The sequence below is a fragment of the Canis aureus genome, chromosome 7 (assembly GCF_053574225.1).
Source record: "Canis aureus isolate CA01 chromosome 7, VMU_Caureus_v.1.0, whole genome shotgun sequence".
Classification (NCBI taxonomy): Eukaryota; Metazoa; Chordata; class Mammalia; order Carnivora; family Canidae; genus Canis; species Canis aureus.
Window position 1 is genome coordinate 56503034 of NC_135617.1, and position 18643 is coordinate 56521676.

The 18643-nt window shown below is 41.3% G+C and overlaps 1 protein-coding gene and 1 long non-coding RNA gene across 3 annotated transcripts in view; one reads left to right on the forward strand and one right to left on the reverse strand.

Annotated features, from left to right (window-relative positions):
• Nucleotides 1-4639: 4639 nt before the first annotated feature.
• LOC144317413 (uncharacterized) lies at nucleotides 4640-11338 on the reverse strand. The gene is made up of 2 exons (XR_013383414.1): nucleotides 10682-11338; nucleotides 4640-9498 (listed from the first exon to the last, which is right to left on the reverse strand). It is a non-coding gene; the product is annotated as an uncharacterized LOC144317413 (long non-coding RNA).
• LOC144317411 (patched domain-containing protein 4-like) overlaps nucleotides 10675-18643 on the forward strand; it is a 54150-nt gene continuing 46181 nt past the window's right edge. The window contains exon 1 of one of the 2 annotated variants that reach the window (XM_077903730.1): nucleotides 10675-11290. In XM_077903730.1, the coding sequence (XP_077759856.1) occupies nucleotides 10691-11290 (600 nt within the window). In that variant the 5' untranslated portion in view covers nucleotides 10675-10690. The remainder of the gene's footprint in view (nucleotides 11291-18643) is intronic. The other variant, XM_077903731.1, reaches the window with a different exon arrangement.

The following is an 18643-nucleotide window of genomic DNA, read 5'->3' on the forward strand; positions in this document are numbered from 1 at the left end:
ACTTTGGTCTAATGTAGTTAATCCTCAAATAGAGCTCTATAAATATTGCTTAGGGATATGGAGAAATCTTCAAGAAGAAATGATGGGGGTTGTCCTCCCAGGAGTGAGACTGAGAACAGGAAGAAGTGGAACAGGAGTTCTCACTCGTGATCATAAGGTCTATGCACTATTTGATTTTATTTTGATAAAAGTGTAAAAATTTGGAATTAAATATGTGTATGTGTTTTATTTTCTTTTTTTTAAAGAGTTATGTATTTACTTTAGAAAGAGAAAGCATGCGTGAGTGGGGGCAGAGACAGAGGGGAAGGGAGACAAGCAGACTCTCCACTGAGCAGGACCCCCGCCCCTACCACATGGAGCTCAATCCCAGGACCCCCAGATCAGAACCTGAGCCAAAACCAAGAGCCAGAGTCTTTAACCAACTGAGCCACTCCCAGGTCCCCCTGATTTTACTTTGACAAAAGTATAAAAAATATGGGATTTACACATGTGTAGTTTATTTTTTTAAAGAAATATATGCTGGAGGCTGTCTTTTCATCAGAAAGCCTTATACTCCACAGAACAAGAAATTACTGAGAAATTGAGAGTAGAACTAATTAGTAAATTTGCTCCCTTTGACCAAACAGTCCAGAGCTTAAATGAATGAAATGTAAATTGAATGAAATCTCACAGGGCCTGAAAACAGTATCTTGTAGGTCACTTTTTTCCTTTTGAGTCTCCTGTTCTAATGTCTTCCTTTTACATTCATTTCCTAAAAAGAAGACCTTTGAATTCTGCTGGTTATAGAAAGCCTTCCCTTTCCACCAGAAGAAGGGAAATCTTTAAGCAAAGGCCTCTTTTCTCCTGGGGAAAATCTCACATAGGCAAGGGGAATATTTTCCCTGGATGCACAAATAGGCACAGTAAAAAAAGTCAATAGATAGACAATTTTTTTTTTTACAAGGAAATATCCAAGATAGGCTAAGAATACAGAAATGCAGTGCTGGCTACACATCTGAATGAAGAGAGGCTTTGAAGTAGGCATGCCTGCTTTCAAATACTAGTAGTTCCTAATCCTCTGGACCTCAGTCCTAGCATCTCTAACAGTGAGTAAGAGGTATCTATGTCAAGGATTCCTTAGCAATTAATGAATTAATGAATATAAAATGATAAGCGTAATATTTAGTTTACAGTAAACATTCAACAAAGCTGTTTCTCTGCCCATTATTGTAAATTTCTCCCCCCAAACTACATCCTTTTTAGTGTCTATAATCATATGAATAAGATTTAAATATACCTATATATACTTAAGTACAGCTTTTCAATATATGCAAATTAATTTAATTATCTATGTTTTACTTTCAAGCAATTTGTACTTCCTCTCCTTTTAGCTATTTTGAAAGCAAGAAGCACATCTAATAATTCTTGTATAACCCCATATAATATGCATCCTGTTTCTATTAATGTATTTGAATATTTATATTCAGTATTCCACTTAATCCACACAATATCCTACAAGGTGTGAGCTTGTTTTATCCCAGGGTAACAGCTGAGAAGGCTGAAGGGTACAGTGGTTACATAAGTTGGTCAGGCTAATACCACTCGAAGGTGACAGGGAGGGTAGGGATTTGAGGACTTGAACCCGGATGTGTCTGTGTCCAGAGTCCAGATACCTGTTATGCTGTATTGTCATCACCCCTAAAAGAGAGCAGAAATAGCTTTCTTGCTCATCTTTGCAGGTGCTTTCAGGAGTTACACTATCTGTTTTTAGCATACACGTCCACATTGACTCCACATTACTTCTCTTTTCCCCTGTCGGTAGCTCACAAATACTTTCATTTTCCACCATCCCAGTCCATAGTACCCTGGTCCAGGCTGCTCTTATTATGGCTCAGACAACAGGTTCAAACTCCTGCAAGATCAGCCAGTCTTCCTTCTTACGCCTTCCGGTTCATTCTCTACACTGCATCCCAGCTGTATTCTAAAACCCAATCTGTTCTTGTAATGCTTGGTTAACTCCAGACCTCTGAGGCAAAACACTCCAACTCTTTAACTCCCCCTACCATATAAGCTCATGAAAGCGGTAGCAACCCTGGACAGCTGGCATACCAGGGCCTGGCATATTTGGGTTATTCAGGAAGTCTTCGGTCAGCATGTTGAAGGACCCTGGCTTCTTTATATTCGTGCACCTGTTCATTCTTTCAGCCTCATCTTTTGCTATTCTTGCCCTTGAACATGTAAGAAACTGCTATAATAAACTTCAGTATCCACCAGGATACTGAAGCTACAAGACCGGAGGGCAATAGGCATTGCCCTCATGAAGACTGTAGTCTGTGTAGGAGGGAGACATAGATTATTTCAGTACAACAAAAGAAAGACTGCCCTAAGTTTCACAGCAGCTCAGCAAAGGTGGGGCACTTTGCCAAACATGAAAACCTGCAGATAGGTTTCATCACCGCTTCTATAAATGCCTATTGATTTTGCCTATGTCAATAAGATAACTGAATCTCCAGATGTTTAGTCTACATGTTTTCCGGAGATGCGTTGTTTATGTACCAACATGAATGGTCACAGGAAACTTTAATTTTTTTTTCCATTTGAATATTATTATCATTTTGTTCATACCAAATTTCCTGGCAAAAAGGCTAAAAATTTCCCAAAGGTCACAGTAGAATTCTTCTCCTGGTTTGACAGGCTGAAGACCAAATTTTTGAATGTCAAACATGCTCATAAGTAGTCTGAGTTTGTCTGTTGGCTAATGCCATTTCACTTACATTTTTCCCAAGGATATCTGTTTTCCTCAGCAAGAGAACTCTATTTGGAATTAAGTCACACGCAGACTCTGCTACATCAGGGGTCAGGCCCTTCCATTTCTCTCCCTTCAATTTTGACAACATCCTGGGTAGGGGTGAGGGGACCATCGTAGGGGGCAGGTAATCAAAGGAACAGAGCAACTCAGTCTTTCATATTGTGATTCCATATTGACCGAAAACTACTCCAACCTTTTCAGCAATATGCAGCATCGGATATGCAGAATGTGAAGTTACTCAGAAATCATAGCTACAGATATTGGGAGGAGTGGTGTACCGAGAGTGGGGAGAGGGCACGGTGGTAGGAGCATGCCACCTCATGTGTGGGCAGCAATGGCATTGGCTGTAGAAAATTTAGAGAAATGATAAAACTGACTAAACTCTGGTCTGCTGGGATGCCTGGATGGCTCAGTGGTTGAGCATCTGCCTTCATCTCAGGTCATGATCCCAGGGTCCTGGGATCAAGTCTCGCATCAGCGTCCCTGCAGAGAGGCTGCTTCTCTGTCTGCCTATGTCTCTGCCTCTCTTTCTGTGTCTCTCATGAATAAGAAAATAAAATCTTAAAACTAAATAAAAATTTTAAAAATAAAAATAAAATCTGGTCTGCTTTTTATTATCCCCATGCATTGTCATTTTAGCAATGTCAGTGGTACAATCCTCCTCCCTCCTGGAATAGACCATGCTTTATGAGACCCTTCTGCCTCTCCCCAAGTCCTTTTCTCTGTACTTATGAATCTCTTTCTCTCTGATGCTATGAGTCAAGGACTGCTGTGACCAGAGCTAAGGAGCGTTACCTTCTGTTGCTGTCTATAATGGTATCAGCTTTGGTATCTGATGATGCAGCAATAAATGTGGAGTTGTAACATGGGGCGACATCCCTAATGCTTTCCTATTAGAGTATCTCTTCCATAGCGAATCTGATGCTCACTTCCACACAACAATTGGCTTCATAAAATTCTTTATTTTCCAGGATCTGATGGGAGAACTGCCTTGTCAAGAAATAGGATGCATTTCCACCAACAGGCCTGAAATCAATGAGCAACTGGTCCTTTAGGAGCAGGTTCCTCGCTGGGTGCAGTAACACCACTAAAATCCCAGCTCGATAACTGACAATTTGATTTGATTATGGGCCCACGCTTTTTTGGAAAATGTGTAACTATATAACAAACAATATGGGAGAAGTATCCTGAGTTCAACCAGAAGAAAGAGATATATTTTTGAGAGTTATTTCAGGAAGGCCTTGCTAGGAACACTTGAGAAAAAAAAGAATTATTACTGGAAGGAAGGCAAGAAGGAAGACAAAAGGGAAAGAATAAAACAGGGAAATCCTTCAGGTTTTTTTTTTTTTTTTTTTTTTGTAGGGCTAACTGATTGACCTGTATTATATCTGGATGTAAGACAAAAATTAAAAGATGATTTAAAAAAAAGTATGATTTACTTCTTCCCAAATTAGAACATTTTTATTTAAATGATTGAAAATGGAATGTGTACAAAGCAGCATGTCATCTTTGTACATTGTCCAATAAGTCTCTGCATCGAACTATATTTTGGCAGGCAGTCTTTTCATCTTCAGACCAGCTATTCCCCTGTGGCCACAATTTTCCAAGTATTTTTCCAGCCTCTCTATCTTTTACCAGACCAACACCAAAGCTTGCATGCTCCCCTGTGCTGGGCCACTCCCAGCCCTCAGTGACCCTCTGTTTGACATTGTGCAAAGAGTAAACAGGAAAGCAAGGCTGGGACACCAGCACAGAATAGAAGTTTGCCCTTGTTAAAATGTAGCAAATCTAGCAAATGAACCTCAGGATTGTCATTCTAGAAGATTATGGAATCACAGAGGAAAGGTAAGATAATGATCACTTAGTCCATTTTTATTACTTTGTTTTAGTTTACAGATGTGAATAAGGCATATTGACATGCAATGATTTGACCAGGTTGTTACAGATGTGAAGCAGGAGAACCCAAGTAAAAGCTAAGATAAAAACAGAATCTTAATTGTTTGATATCTTCACCAGAACTTACTCTTAAATTTCACCATAGGACAATACTAGTTCTGGAAAAAATTTAATACTGAGGATTTATTTATAAATGGTTAATAATGGATGCCTACCCTACTTTGTTCATTTTTTGGATACATAGGGCAGGTATTTTACTACTGGATTGAAAATTATGCTTATTTTCTGTTCTAAGCATGCAGCGTGCAACATGACAATGAGACTGAACCTCTAAGCCACATTTGATACACAGTCTTATATATGATGAATTATAGGTTATCAAATAATGAAAATCCTATCTAAACTTCCTATAGCTTTTAGTAAAACAAGATGTTTGCATAAACTCCTCAGCCATTACCAGCTAGTCATTTCCTACCCATCCAGAAATGGTAATCAGAAGTAGTGGATTTTCCCAAAGAATCATATTTATCTGTACCCTATTAAAATAAAGGTAATTTTTCAAATATCAAATATCATTGGAATACCTCTGTGTCATACTATAAAGCTATTAATATAAATGGATTACAAATCAGAAAAACAATTCCTTTGTCAGATTATGTGTCTATTCTCCATTCAAAAAGTCTGGTTTCCAAAAACTAATTTGCTCCAAGCAGAAAAACTCAACACCCAAGGTTAATGTCAGCTGCCCAACATCCAAACATCCCTGCCATCACATTATAATACTTCCTAAAGAAACTTTTGTTTAAAACAAAACAAAACAAACTAACAAAGTAAACCCCACATAAATTCCCACATGGCGATGTTCTCAGAGAGGAGGCTGGCTCCATTCCCAGCCCCACAGTGAGTCCAGATTGGTCTAAGCCAATTACTGCACCACCATTCCTCTCACCAGGGTATGAGATTTAGACAGGGGCATGAGAAATAAGACTTAGGAAAGCCATTGGAGATCTTTTGGGGAAAGGCCTCTTCGCTCTCAGATGAGATGCATAGAAAGAGGCACCTTCTTCCCCAGGATCTAGTTTTGCCTTGTTTTGTGGTCCGTGAGCAAGCACAAGCAAAAAGCGCATGCTCCAGGGATGGGCAAAGCAGAATGAGGAAGAGGACTTAGGCTCTTAATGACAAGCTGAACCTCTAAAATAACAAGCTCTATAATTACCATTTCTCCAGACATTCTGTTGTAGGAGGTAAGAAATGTCCTTACTGTTTAAACCAATTGCAGCTGGAAATATCCAAAATGATAAAGACCAAAACTGCCTTGAAAACTGTGTCTCTCAGGTATGCCCTTCCTAGATACAAGAGGCCTGACTAAGAGATGTGGGTAGGCGCAATGCAAACTCCTTAAAGCCACAGACGAAGCTCAGTGAGCATTTTCTAAAAAGCCCCAAAGCCAGCATTGCTTGAGACGGCTGTGGTAGAGTGAGTTCTGTGTAAAGCTGCATTATTCAGCCTCTCCTGCGACTAAATTCTAATCTTAGGCTGTAAGAGGAAGGGAGGTATGCCATTCCAGACTGAGCCAGAAGCACTTCTCTGGTGGGCTCTTCTGGGCTCTGTCCCCCCTTGCAGCTGGCTGGCTAGGAATGACCTCAGGAATGCCCTTGGAAGCCAGGAGCTAAAGGTGGATGAATGACCCATGGAACTGAGGTCTACCTCTTCCCGCTAAGCAGAACTAGTCATCATGGCTATACCTTGAACAAGATATAAACTTGTATTGTGTTATACCGCTAACATTTAGAGGTTTATTTGGTGCAATCACTAACATTATGCCTTAGTTAACGAAACAAGAACTACAGAGTTTTGGTGAATGGCGATATGAATGAATTGACCAGTAGATAAAGAACATAATCACATATCCAAGTGTATAAATAAGGAAACAGGATCAGAGAGTTCGGCGTCTCGCCCGAAACACCCAGAAAGTAACTTGTGGAAATGGCCTAGAACTCAGCTATTTTGTGTGCAAATACATGTTCCTCTGCTGTCCTATCCTTCAAAATGCCAAGTGGATAAATTCCAACTGGTTCCAAGTCTTGAGAACTGATATTGACCAACACATAACAGAAAAGACTAATCCTAGGTGAACTAAACAGCACAGATTCTTGTGTTGTTACTGACTGGCCTCTAAATGCACTGCTTTCAGCTTTATATTAAGCTTTATTTTAAATCAGGTTAGCTAAAACTATCATGTGATTGATATTCACTGATATTTTAGTGCAAAGTAACTTCCTGTAGGTTAATCTGGAATGTTGCTATCTCTTCCCTTCTTTGAGCATATACTTTATCTTCCTAATGAATCTATAATAGTATTTGACATTAGCTTTTCATAGCATGAAAATTAAGGAACCATGCTTTTCTTCTTTCCCTTAATTTTTTTCTGTTAAAAATATGTTTTCACCATACAAAAGAGATTTAAAAATCACCTACTGAACCAGTTTGTCATTGTTGACGTGGGAGGTTATAGGTAAGCATGGGAAAGAGGCTTGAATGATCCATGTGGCAATAGATTAGAGTCAGAGACATACGTAAAAACTCATATTTAACCTAGTATAGAGAGCCATGTAAAGAAATATTTATAGATACACAAATGCACAAATTAATATATAGACAGTCCCTAATTTACAATGGCTCAACATAGGATTTTTCAACTTGATGATGCTGTGCAAGCATTCCATAGAAACCAGACCTCAAATTTTGCAAGCCATATTCAGTAAGACAATCTCTTCTGATGCTGGGCAATGGTGCTGAGCCACAGCTCCCAGTCACCAATGCAACCAGGAGGGTAAACAACCGATGTATTTACAACTATTCTATTGTTCACTTTCAGGATGATATTCAATAAATTACATGAGATATTCACACTTTATTATAAAATAGACTTTATGTTGGGCTGCCTAGGTAGCTCAGTCAGTTGATAGCTGACTCTTGACTTTGGCTCAGGTCATGATCTCAGGATTGTGAGACAGAGCCTGTGGTCAGGCTCCATATGGATGGAGCCTGCTTAAGATTCTCTCTTACCCTCTCACTCTGTACACCCCCTGCCCCCGTGCCCCTCATATGTGAACTCACTCTGTCTTAAAAAAAGGCTTTATGTTAAATGACTTTGCCCAACTATAGGCCAATGTAAGGCTTCTGAACATGTTAAGGTAGGCTAGACTAAGCTATAATTTTGGTAGTTTAGGTGTATTAAATGCATTTTGAACTTACAATAATTTCAACTTACCATGGGCTTATTAGGATGAATCCCCAGCATAAGTTGAGGAAGATCTTTACAGTCATGTATTTTCTTGCTGTCAGTTGGAAAGGCTTAGAAGTGATAACACCACAACAGCAAGCAGCACATTTAGCACCCAGATTTTTGTTTCTAATACCATTGTCTAATCAAACAAACCAGGGCTGGTTAGAGAAATTAGAGAAATGGCTAATACTGGGCAGAAAAGATAAAAGACAAGCTTGGATTATCTTACCGTACAAGAAAGAACAATATTATTTTTTTAAAAAAGCACATAATAATGGGTTATGTCAAAGGGAGACAGAAACTAATGGACAGAGTTGGAACAATCTGAGCAACAAAATAAAGTAGTATTGAGTTATAACCCAAACACAATAGAAATATGTCTAAATATCCATTAGTCCATACTAATATAAAAGCATTGAGGGGCACACAAGTGGATCATTCAGTTAAGCAACTGCCATCACCACAGGTCATGATCTCAGGGTCCTGGGATTGAGCCCCCCCTTCCCTGAGTCAGACTCCTATCTCAGTGGGGGTCTGCTTCTCCCTCTCCTCAGCCCCTCCCCTCAACTTGTGCACATGCTCTCTCTCACACATAAATAAATAAATAAAATCTTTTTTAAAAAATGTTGAGTAAATAGAATAGTAAATGGAATATAATAGAATGAGAATAAAAAAGAAATCTCATACAGAAGCATGGGATAGGTTGGAGAACCATCAAGAATATTATAGAAGCTGTTCTTGCCCTCGGTGGGGGATGCAAAATGAATGGTCACCAAGATCACTTTCAATTTTAAAGGCTGGAATGTGTCTCTAATCTTGTATATAACACCACCTTTAAGCTATCACTCTTAAGCGCTGCCCCTGTTATAGAGCTCTCTGCAGTCTCATTGGCCTCCTAACTGAAAAACTGATTTCACTAGCAAACATCAAAGGCATCTTTTAAGAGGATGAGTCCTTCAGCTTCTTTGTATGCATAGATGGGCACATCTCTAAGTATCTGATGAAGAACAGGTCCTTTCACCCAGATTAAGAAAGTGTGAATGAATCATCTTTTGAAACTCCATCTTCTCCATGAAGTCAATGCAAAAAGAACAGAAGCTTTGGAAGGCAGGTCTCCAGTTCACCACCAAATTTAGCACTTGTCTTCAAGACTTCTTCATGTTTTCCAGAACATTGGGTTTTGTGAAAGGTCCAATCAGTAAAAAATAAAGTACACATGCACATCTATTAATGTAAAAGTTTCCGAATTCGATGGGGTCTGCAGGTGAGACTTTGTCGCCTTCATAGTGGTGGGTACTGAGGGAGGAATTGTACCCCTAGGAGTCTTCCTTCCTCTGGGGTGAAGTGGACTACTGTTTTACATTATCAAATGACTCCAGTGTGTTTTCCCCCTAGCCATCTAGAGCCTTCTAGTCCTCTTTCCGCAGGCAAAAACAGTGTGATAGAGGTCCCAAAATGTTTGTTTCTGGACTAGCACTCACAAGAGAAAGATTAGCTTCTTGGTCCACTTCGCATCAGAGTAAACCTGATGGAAAGGAGAATGGGGGAAGGGAACTGAAATCAGTTTTAAGAACTTTTTGTCCTAAACTTCACAAGCACAGAAAGTAAATGTAATATTTTATGGGAAACCACACATTGCCTGTGGATCTTCACTACCAACACGCGAGCGTTGGATACACACACACACACACACACACACACACACTCCAAGCCACAGGCTAGACTGCTATTGGCAAATGCCTCCTCTCCAATCACCAGAGCTAGGGAAGAATCCGGAGAGCCCCAACGCACCACCAACAGATGGGGTCTCTGGCAGCCCTGGGCTGCAGCCTACTAGTCTGTGGAATGACAGCGTGGAAGGTGTTGCAAGGAAATCCCTTGCACGCTTTGTGGTATGTTAAAAATGCAGCATCATCCTCTCTGCTCCCTTGTCTTCGGCAGGAAAGCAGAATTCGAGGGCACCGTTTCCCTATGGGGGCAAAAGCGCTGCTCGCCTCCAGGAGCCCTCGAGCTCCCTCCCTCCACGCCCCCCCACCCCAGCCTCTAACTGCCATTGCTCCAATGGGCCGGCAGCACCTTCACCCGTTTCCTCCTCCATTCACTCCAGCCAGGAGGGAAGAGGGAAAACAAAACTCTAAAAATAACTGCCAGCATCTTAAAAAAAAAAAAAAAAAAGCAAAGCTTAGCTGCCCCCCCCCACTCGGCTCCCTCCCTTCTAGTCTGTCTCCTCCCCGCCCCCCCCGCCCCTTATGGGGCACATGTCTGCTTCTTACAACACCGAGGCACATGGTTTCAGTTAGACACCGAACCCCGTCAGGACGGAGAGGGAATCCACATCTGTGGGACGCTCCGCGCGGAACCACCTCCAGCGAGGGAGGCCGGGGGACTGCAGCACCGAGATGAAGGGCTAGACCCAGGGAGCCTGCTCATGCGGTGAGAGGGCGCGGGCGGCGGCGGGGGCCGGGGAGGCCGGGCCCGTGGGCCCCGCGGGCCCCCACGCGCGCGGCCGGCGTTTGCCCGCCTTGCTGCAACTTGCTGCAGTGTTCGAAAGAGTAGTAGGAGCGCATGGAGGTGGGGCCGGGGAGAGACCGGGCGGAGTGGCCGGGGTGAACGCGGGGAGGGGGGAGGCGAGGCGGCGGGGCTGGGGAAGGGGGCTGGCCCGGAGCCGGGCGGGGGGGACGGGGAGTCGGGGGTAGCCAGGCGCTTACACATGTCACATGTGCTTTTTAAGACGGCCGGGAGCGCCTGCGAGCTGGATCTGGTGGAGGATGCTGCGGCAGGTGCTTCGCAGAGGGCTCCAGTCGTTCTGCCACAGGCTGGGCTTGTGCGTGAGCCGGCACCCCGTCTTCTTCCTCACCGTGCCCGCAGTCCTGACCATCACCTTCGGCCTCAGCGCGCTCAACCGCTTCCAGCCCGAGGGCGACCTGGAGCGCCTGGTCGCTCCCAGCCACAGCCTGGCCAAGATCGAGCGCAGCCTGGCCAGCAGCCTTTTCCCCCTGGACCAGTCCAAAAGCCAGCTCTATTCGGACTTACACACCCCTGGGAGGTATGGCAGGGTGATCCTGCTCTCCCCACCCGGGGACAATATTTTGCTCCAGGCTGAGGGGATCCTGCAGACCCACCGAGCCGTGCTGGAAATGAAGGTGAACCACAAGGGCTATAATTATACTTTTTCCCATCTGTGTGTGTTGAAAAATCAGGATAAGAAATGCGTGCTGGATGATATTATTTCAGTGCTAGAGGATCTCAGGCAGGCTGCCGTCTCCAATAAGACAACAGCCAGGGTGCAAGTGAGGTATCCCAACACTAAATTAAAGGTATGCTCCTCCTGCATGCTTCTGCCAATTAAAGAGGCAGCACTTCATTTCTTGCCCTAAACAAGCAAAGAAAATGCAGAGGTCTCATCCTTAAGACTCAGAAGCTAATGCTTCTTTCATTTCTCGGAGGGGAGGGGGGAAGATGGGCAACTGAGTGAAGAAAACAGGCCATGAATGGTATGACTAGATATTAAGAAATTCAAAGCCAAACAAAACAAATGCCAAAAAATGGAAAAAAAAAAAAAAAGAAAAAAGAAAAAAAAAAAAGTTGTTTCTGAGACCCTGCAATTACATCTTTGTTCAGGGTTAATAAATCAGTGAATGGAAGGGGGAGGGGGAGTCCTGAACAATTTGGGGGATTTCTTTTCATTATGGGGCTCAATGTATTTCTTATTACTGATTACACATCCACCTGGTGCCATATCCACCTATTTACATCTTCAGCCTGGCTTGATTTTGACGTGTAGAGATTTTGTGTTTTGGTGCCCTGTGAGTGTGTGTCTGAAAGCAGTGGATATGAATGTAGTAGGGATTCCAGGAATTATGTGTAAGTGTGTTAGCATAGCAAAAGAAGCAGAAATTTTCTGTGTGTAAAAATAGGGAAATGGAGCCAACTGATGTACTATTTTACTGAATCCTGTTATCTCCCTTTTTCGTGACAAAATCTAAACCAAACCAAGATGATTATAAGAGCCCAACAGCAAAAAAAGAAAGAACTCCACAGTCGTCAGCAAAAATTGCAAAAAAAAAAAAAATCATTTCAACATTAAATATATTGTGCTGTTTAAACTCTTAATTCAAATTTTGTTGCTCAAATGAGATTTCTAAACTCATTCTCCACTGTCAGGATTGAGCTGCTGCAGGCAATGAGGCATGCAGTCTCCAGGTGACTGAAGTTTCAGGGACAAATGTGACTTCCAAAAGAGTCACTGCACCATTTGTATGCTCGACCCTGTGCATGCTCAGATGCTACAACCAAGAACTCCCAAGACAGGTGTTTCCCAAGAAGGAGGAATTTTCTTTCTTCTAATACATATAAGGCTATGTGTGTGTGCTTCCATGGAGATAATGGAATAGGAAGGACCTCAGTTTGGATAAATGGATGGCCTAATATAGGAAATCATGAATATTTCTGTTAATGTATCTGGTATAGTCAGCATCTATACACGATTTAAAAAGAACTTTCTCGGTTTTTTTTTTTTTTTTTTTTTTTTTTTTTAGTTAAAAGGCTCTTTTTTTGTGCATTGAAAGAGGACTTCATGCACTCAGAAAGTAGGGATTCCTCAGGAAACCTCATAACCTGACTCCTTTTAACATGTTGTCCTTGTTCAAATGCATCCAGAGGCTGACAGGGTTTCAGCTTTACAAAGCCGAGCAGTCCCTTGAGGTTTACTGAAACTAGACAGATGATTCATCAGCTTGAAATCTAGGTAAGGGCTCGCCTGCCTCACACTTACTGAAGGAGGCATGCTGAATATATGTGGTTGGGTAGCTTGCTTTTTGTTACCTGAATCTGTTGCCATCAACATTATCACTTGCCACAGAAAAGGATGGAGTGGAGAAGTGATCTTCCCAGACTACAGTCTTTTACCTCAGTTATTACCTATGCCAAACATCTGGTGTAAAGAAAGGTTGGAAACTGTGTCATAGTTAAGTTTCGATTTGTTTTCCCTATTGAGGCAAGTTTGCAGATTATTCACAGGCATTATTAGTTGGGTCCCTTGTTTCCTTCATTCAGCAGTACCCTCCAGGTGTAAGAGCTTTGTCCAATCGGCCACGGTGAATATTTCGTTTACCTGGCAATGTTATTATGGCATTTACAAAATAAACCCCTGAGGTTTTTCATTCACTCATTTAATAATTGGTTGTGCTCCTATGATTTACTAGGGGCTTTTCTAGGCCTACGAGACAGAATTTGGGGTAAGATAAGCAAGGATCTTATTCTCACTGAGCTTAAGAGTGATATATGTCGGCAACCTCACCCAGAGTTATCTTGTGAGCAAGGACTCTGAGATTTCTGGGTTCCTCATTGAGTCAACACCACACTAAGCCTATAATTGGAGCTCCATCTAAACTTTTTTGCTGATTGGTTAATAGATCTACATCTTGGTAGGGGTCAGTGAGTAATCATAGAAGAATGGAGTAATTGATCACAAAGACCAGTGTAGTAATAAAATTATTCTATTAACCATAAAAAGAACAGGAGAATTATATGCCAGCTCTATAAACTGTAGAGCCCTATTCTAGTATATTCTAATGTCAATGTCTCCTCAAATGTGCTGCTGGCTTGACTCTCTCTGCATGGCATCAGTGGGAGTTGTAGAAGCTGTTTGGGAAAAATGAATACTTTGAGTCTCTTCGGAGAGCAATGGGCCCTCTCAAGCATCCAGAGGTAATCTCAGCCATGGGAATGTAACATAAAATATAATTTGTGCAATAAGTACCATGGATACCTTGAATCTGATCGAAGTGTCTCCAAGGACTTCTAAGTTAAGAACTCCTTAACTCCTTAACTCCTTAGTTCTAACTTCTAAGTTAAGAACTCCTTGTCACAGAGCAAAATGAGACAGCCTTTTGTTTGGATTACATGTTATTTGGAAATGATTTTGATTCAAATGTGGCACTGGTTCTCAAAGAGTGTCCCTGCAATGTTGATGTGTGGTAAAGTTTGAGAACGTCTAGTGTACGTGATTTGAGGGGAAAGTTTGTACTCATGTGTTATGGCCCTCGAATTCATTTTGCTTTCCTCTGCTGTACTTGGGTCACCATCCTTCCCAAATCAACATGGAAAATTTTCATGGTAGAAAATGCTACTGATGGGCCTGGGAAGCAGGAGTTATGGAAAAACGCAAACTAACTAGCACAGGCTGGATAATGAGAGTAGGAATTGGCAATCTCTTGACATGAAGAAAGCAGTAGGTCAGTTCTTAGAGACAGTCTGAAAATGCATAAACACTGATTGGCAGAAAGAAGTAGCCAGACACAGTTCTGACAATTGGAAAGGCATCTTCCAAATGTTAATTAAGACACTTGAGTCATCCTGAGCACCGAACAGTTTAGAACTTCTGATAAACATGATTTTCTTGACTAGGTGATCCAGAGAGGCAGGGACATGGAAAGTTGACTGGTATGGAATTCCAAACAGAGGCTCAAATAAAGCTGGTATGGAAAAAGCAGGACTCAGCTTAGGACACTACAGAAGAAATGAAACATATACACGTTTTCAAAAACTGTAGAAAAGATGACAAAATCTACAATTCCTACATCTATGTGATATGAACTCTCTAAGTGTATTTGTCATTAACATCTTTAATTATCTCCATTATTATATCCCAGATTAGGCACAAAGGTCATGTCCTGTGTTGCTTCTATATTTATTCTTGCACCCCAACCTAATCTGATTCTTTGTAGATAGTGTTCACATCATTGATTAGCCTATTGATTGATTTGTACATTAGTACTGTAATATCACAAAATTATCATCACTTTTCAAACCTCTGTGGCATGATTTTTTTAAAGGTGCTTTCTACATTCTCCAGATTTCTATAAAGTGTTTTTGGTTTAAAAAAAAAGTGTTTTTGGTTTAGAGTCATTTATCATCATTTTTCAAACCTCTGTGGCATGATTTTTTTAAAGGTGCTTTCTACATTCTCCAGATTTCTATAAAGTGTTTTTGGTTTAGAGTCAATTATCATCACTTTTCAAACCTCTGTGGCATGATTTTTTTAAAGGTGCTTTCTACATTCTCCAGATTTCTATAAAGTGTTTTTGGTTTAGAGTCATTTTTTCTGTTTTTCTTCCCTTAGTAAACCTACATATCACCTGCATAAATTAATCCAATGTGGCCAGACTGAATTTTTAAATTAAATACATACCATCTTGCTAAAACGAGGCTCTTGAATAAAACCAATAAGGCACTCAAAATCCTTAAGCAAGAACTACTCTGGACTCCAAGAAATCTTTCCATGATTATTCAAGTGGCTCAGGTGTTGGCAGGTGGTATTTCTCATGATAGGTCATCGTGACCTCACTTTTCCATCTGGCTAATTCTAAGAGAGTAACAATGTTCATGTCCTCAGTTGTTTATTTTTACCACAGTGAAAGGCACAGGTAAAGAAGAAGCAGACAAATGCAGTCCATGGCAAATGATGAGAAATAAATGAAGCAGGTTTGATTCCCCTGCAGCCTGTCCTCCCTGTTAAATTTCATTAATATGATGCCTACGAACAGATGTTTAACTGAATTATCTGTGCTTCAATATACTACACTTAAGAACAGGTGCAAAGAAAGACTTTCCTGTTTCTTAATAAAGGGCAGTGTTTCTTTGGGTACATTTCCAGGCTCGGAGGATGTTGCCATTGATTATTTAGTTCCAATCTCAGTGGAAGGGCAACTTAAGCCAACACGGAGAGTGGGGACTAACATTATTTTTAGAAATTTCCAAGAAAAATGGTTCTATAGATCTCTTTCTCTGATTTATTCTGAAATCTTATAAGATATCCATGTCAGGATCTTAGGATATTTTGATTTAGGTTTACCTTTCTGATTCTCTCTCTTTTTTTAAAAGATTTTATTTATTTATTTGTTTGTTTGTTTATTTATTTGAAAGAAAGAGCCACACAAGCAGGGGGAAGGGCAGAGGGAGAAGCAGACTCCCCACAGAGCAGGGAGCCTGATGCAGGGCTCAATGTGGGGCTCAATCTCAGGACCTTGTCATCATGACCTGAGCCAACAAGACACCCTCTGATTCTCTCTTATTAGGGGAAAACATTGCTACCTTATTGAATGTTCTCATTGTGTACTAAGTGGTACTGGTGTTTTATACACACCATGTTATTTTTACGAGTTTATGAGTCAGGGGAATATTTGTATTCTTATTTGATAGGTAAGGAAACTAAAGACCAGGAAGTCAAATGACTTCTACAAGGTCCCCGAGGTAGTACATGTTGGAGCTGGGATTTAAATCCATGTCCGTCTATACCAAAATTTATACCCTTAATCACAATAGTAGACTAGGTCCTATGATACCTTGCATCACTCTTTGTAGCAACAGGCTTTATACTGAGGAAAATCTAGTGTCCTAATTCTCAAGCCATCTCAAATCCACATTAAAGACCACTGCTGGGCAGTCCGGGTGGCTCAGCGGTTTAGCGCCTGCCTTCTGCCCAGGGCTTGATCCTGGAGACCCGGGATCGAGTCCCACGTCGGGCTCCTTGCATGGAGCCTGCTTCTCCCTCTGCCTGTGTCTCTGCCTTTCTCTCCCTCTCTCTGTCTCTCATGAATAAATAAATAAATTCTTTTAAAAAAATTAAAAAATAAATAAAGACCACTGCTGACCTTTCACAGTAGTGTTCCTGTTCAGTCAGATCACCAGCCCCTAAAATGGTGAAATGAAGCCTCTCTTCTCTTACTCTTCTCTTCTCACTTCTCTTATTCACCCACAAGAGAGTACAGCTTCCAGTCTGGGCAAACTCCTACCCTCTAACTACCATGGAACCTGCTACAGATTGTTTAGCAAATTCCTCACTGGCACATGATTTCATCTTTAATATCATTTCACAGCAACTCTGAACAAACCATGGTGAGTCTCCAGGATCAACAGCAAGTGGGAAGCCTATAAAGTGGCCCAGGGTTTTCAGACAGGGGATTTTGTGCCAGACAAGCTTGGGTGTTTTAAAAATTGGCATCAGGAAAAATGATTGATGAGATAGCATGGGATAAAACACTGCAGACTAAATTGAGAAATGTTCAGGAAATCTAAGTTCTAAACCCAGTTCTTTAAAGATCAGTTGTGTGAAAATGGACAAGTCCCATTACCAATCTGGGCTTCAAGTTCTTGGATTCTTCTGTAACATTCCACTATGTAGTAGATAAATATCATCACAGCAGATTTGGGAATATATACTAGAATAGTTTTCCTGTGGAAAGAAGTAGATGTGTTTGGTTAGATGTGAACTATGCTTTTGAATGATGTTAATCATAGTTTCCTAATGAAATTATTGTACATCTATTTTCTAGTCATCATGTCAGGAGTAGTCAATGAAAGTTTTCTGAGTGCTGGTTTAAAAGCTGGTCCCTGGGATCCCTGGGTGGCGCAGCGGTTTGGCGCCTGCCTTTGGCCCAGGGCGCGATCCTGGAGACCCGGGATCAAATCCCACATCGGGCTCCCGGTGCATGGAGCCTGTTCCTCCCTCTGCCTGTGTCTCTGCCGCGCTCTCTCTCTCTCTGTGACTATCATAAATAAATAAAAAATTAAAAAAAAAAAAAAAAAAAAAAAAAAATAAAAGCTGGTCCCTGTAGAAAGAAAGCAAGGAGAGACCAAAGAAAGAAGCAGACCACTCTAGATTGGGAGGTGACAAGTGTAATGATCCAGAGAACTTACATATAAGGGTTGTCTTGAGCAGCCGCAAGATGAGTAGGTCTCTATACTGGCCTGCAAGAATCTTAAAAGTTTATATCGAGGCCTAACTGGGTTCAGTCACATATACTGTCCAGATGGTCTCAACAACACATTGTTCTCTCAAGGGTGCATCCTTGAAAACGTCTCCCACTATGAGAATAGTGGACAGAACATATCTTCCAAAGCCAGGGGAGGGGCTGAGGAGCCTCTGACTGCCCAGGTCCAGCTCCTGGATCAACTGGTGGTTACATTCTCTTGACAACATCCTCCAACACTGAGTATCCAAATGGACAAAAGACTTGCTTGGTATGGGGGTCTACCTCCTTCTCCTTGGCTTCAACAAAGACCTATTTTTAACTAAACTAAATGATCTTCATAATTCTGTTTGTACTCTTTTCATTTTTGAAAATCAAGGTTTAAGGGATGTTTTTTTAAAAAAGGAACAGAAATCATTCTCTCCATTCTTCTCATTTGCTTATTCTCAGTTTATCTGCTGGTATTTCCCTCTCAGGTGCAAGACTACCAAGAGCCTGGGGTTAAGGGTAGAGAAGAGAAGTCAAAGAGACACATACAACGTGGGGGAAGCATAGAAGGAACAAACCACTTCCCCCACAAAATGAACCACTTCTTTACCTCTGCTGCCACTTTAAGCAATAATTAGCTCTAACAGTTGTTTTCTTAATCTTTTCTATGATATACATTATTTAACTGAAACAAACTGTTATATTTTGCTTTCATATTGTGTTTGAAGAGTATTTTTATATTGTGTTTGGAGAGTATTTTCCATCTTAAGATTTTATTTATTTATTCATGAGAGACACATACACACAGAGGCAGAGACATAGGCAGAGGGAGAAGCAGACTCCCCTCAGGGATCCCCATGTGGGACTCGATCCCTAAACTCCAGGATCATACCCTGAGCCATCCAGGTGTCCCAGTATTTTCCATTTTAA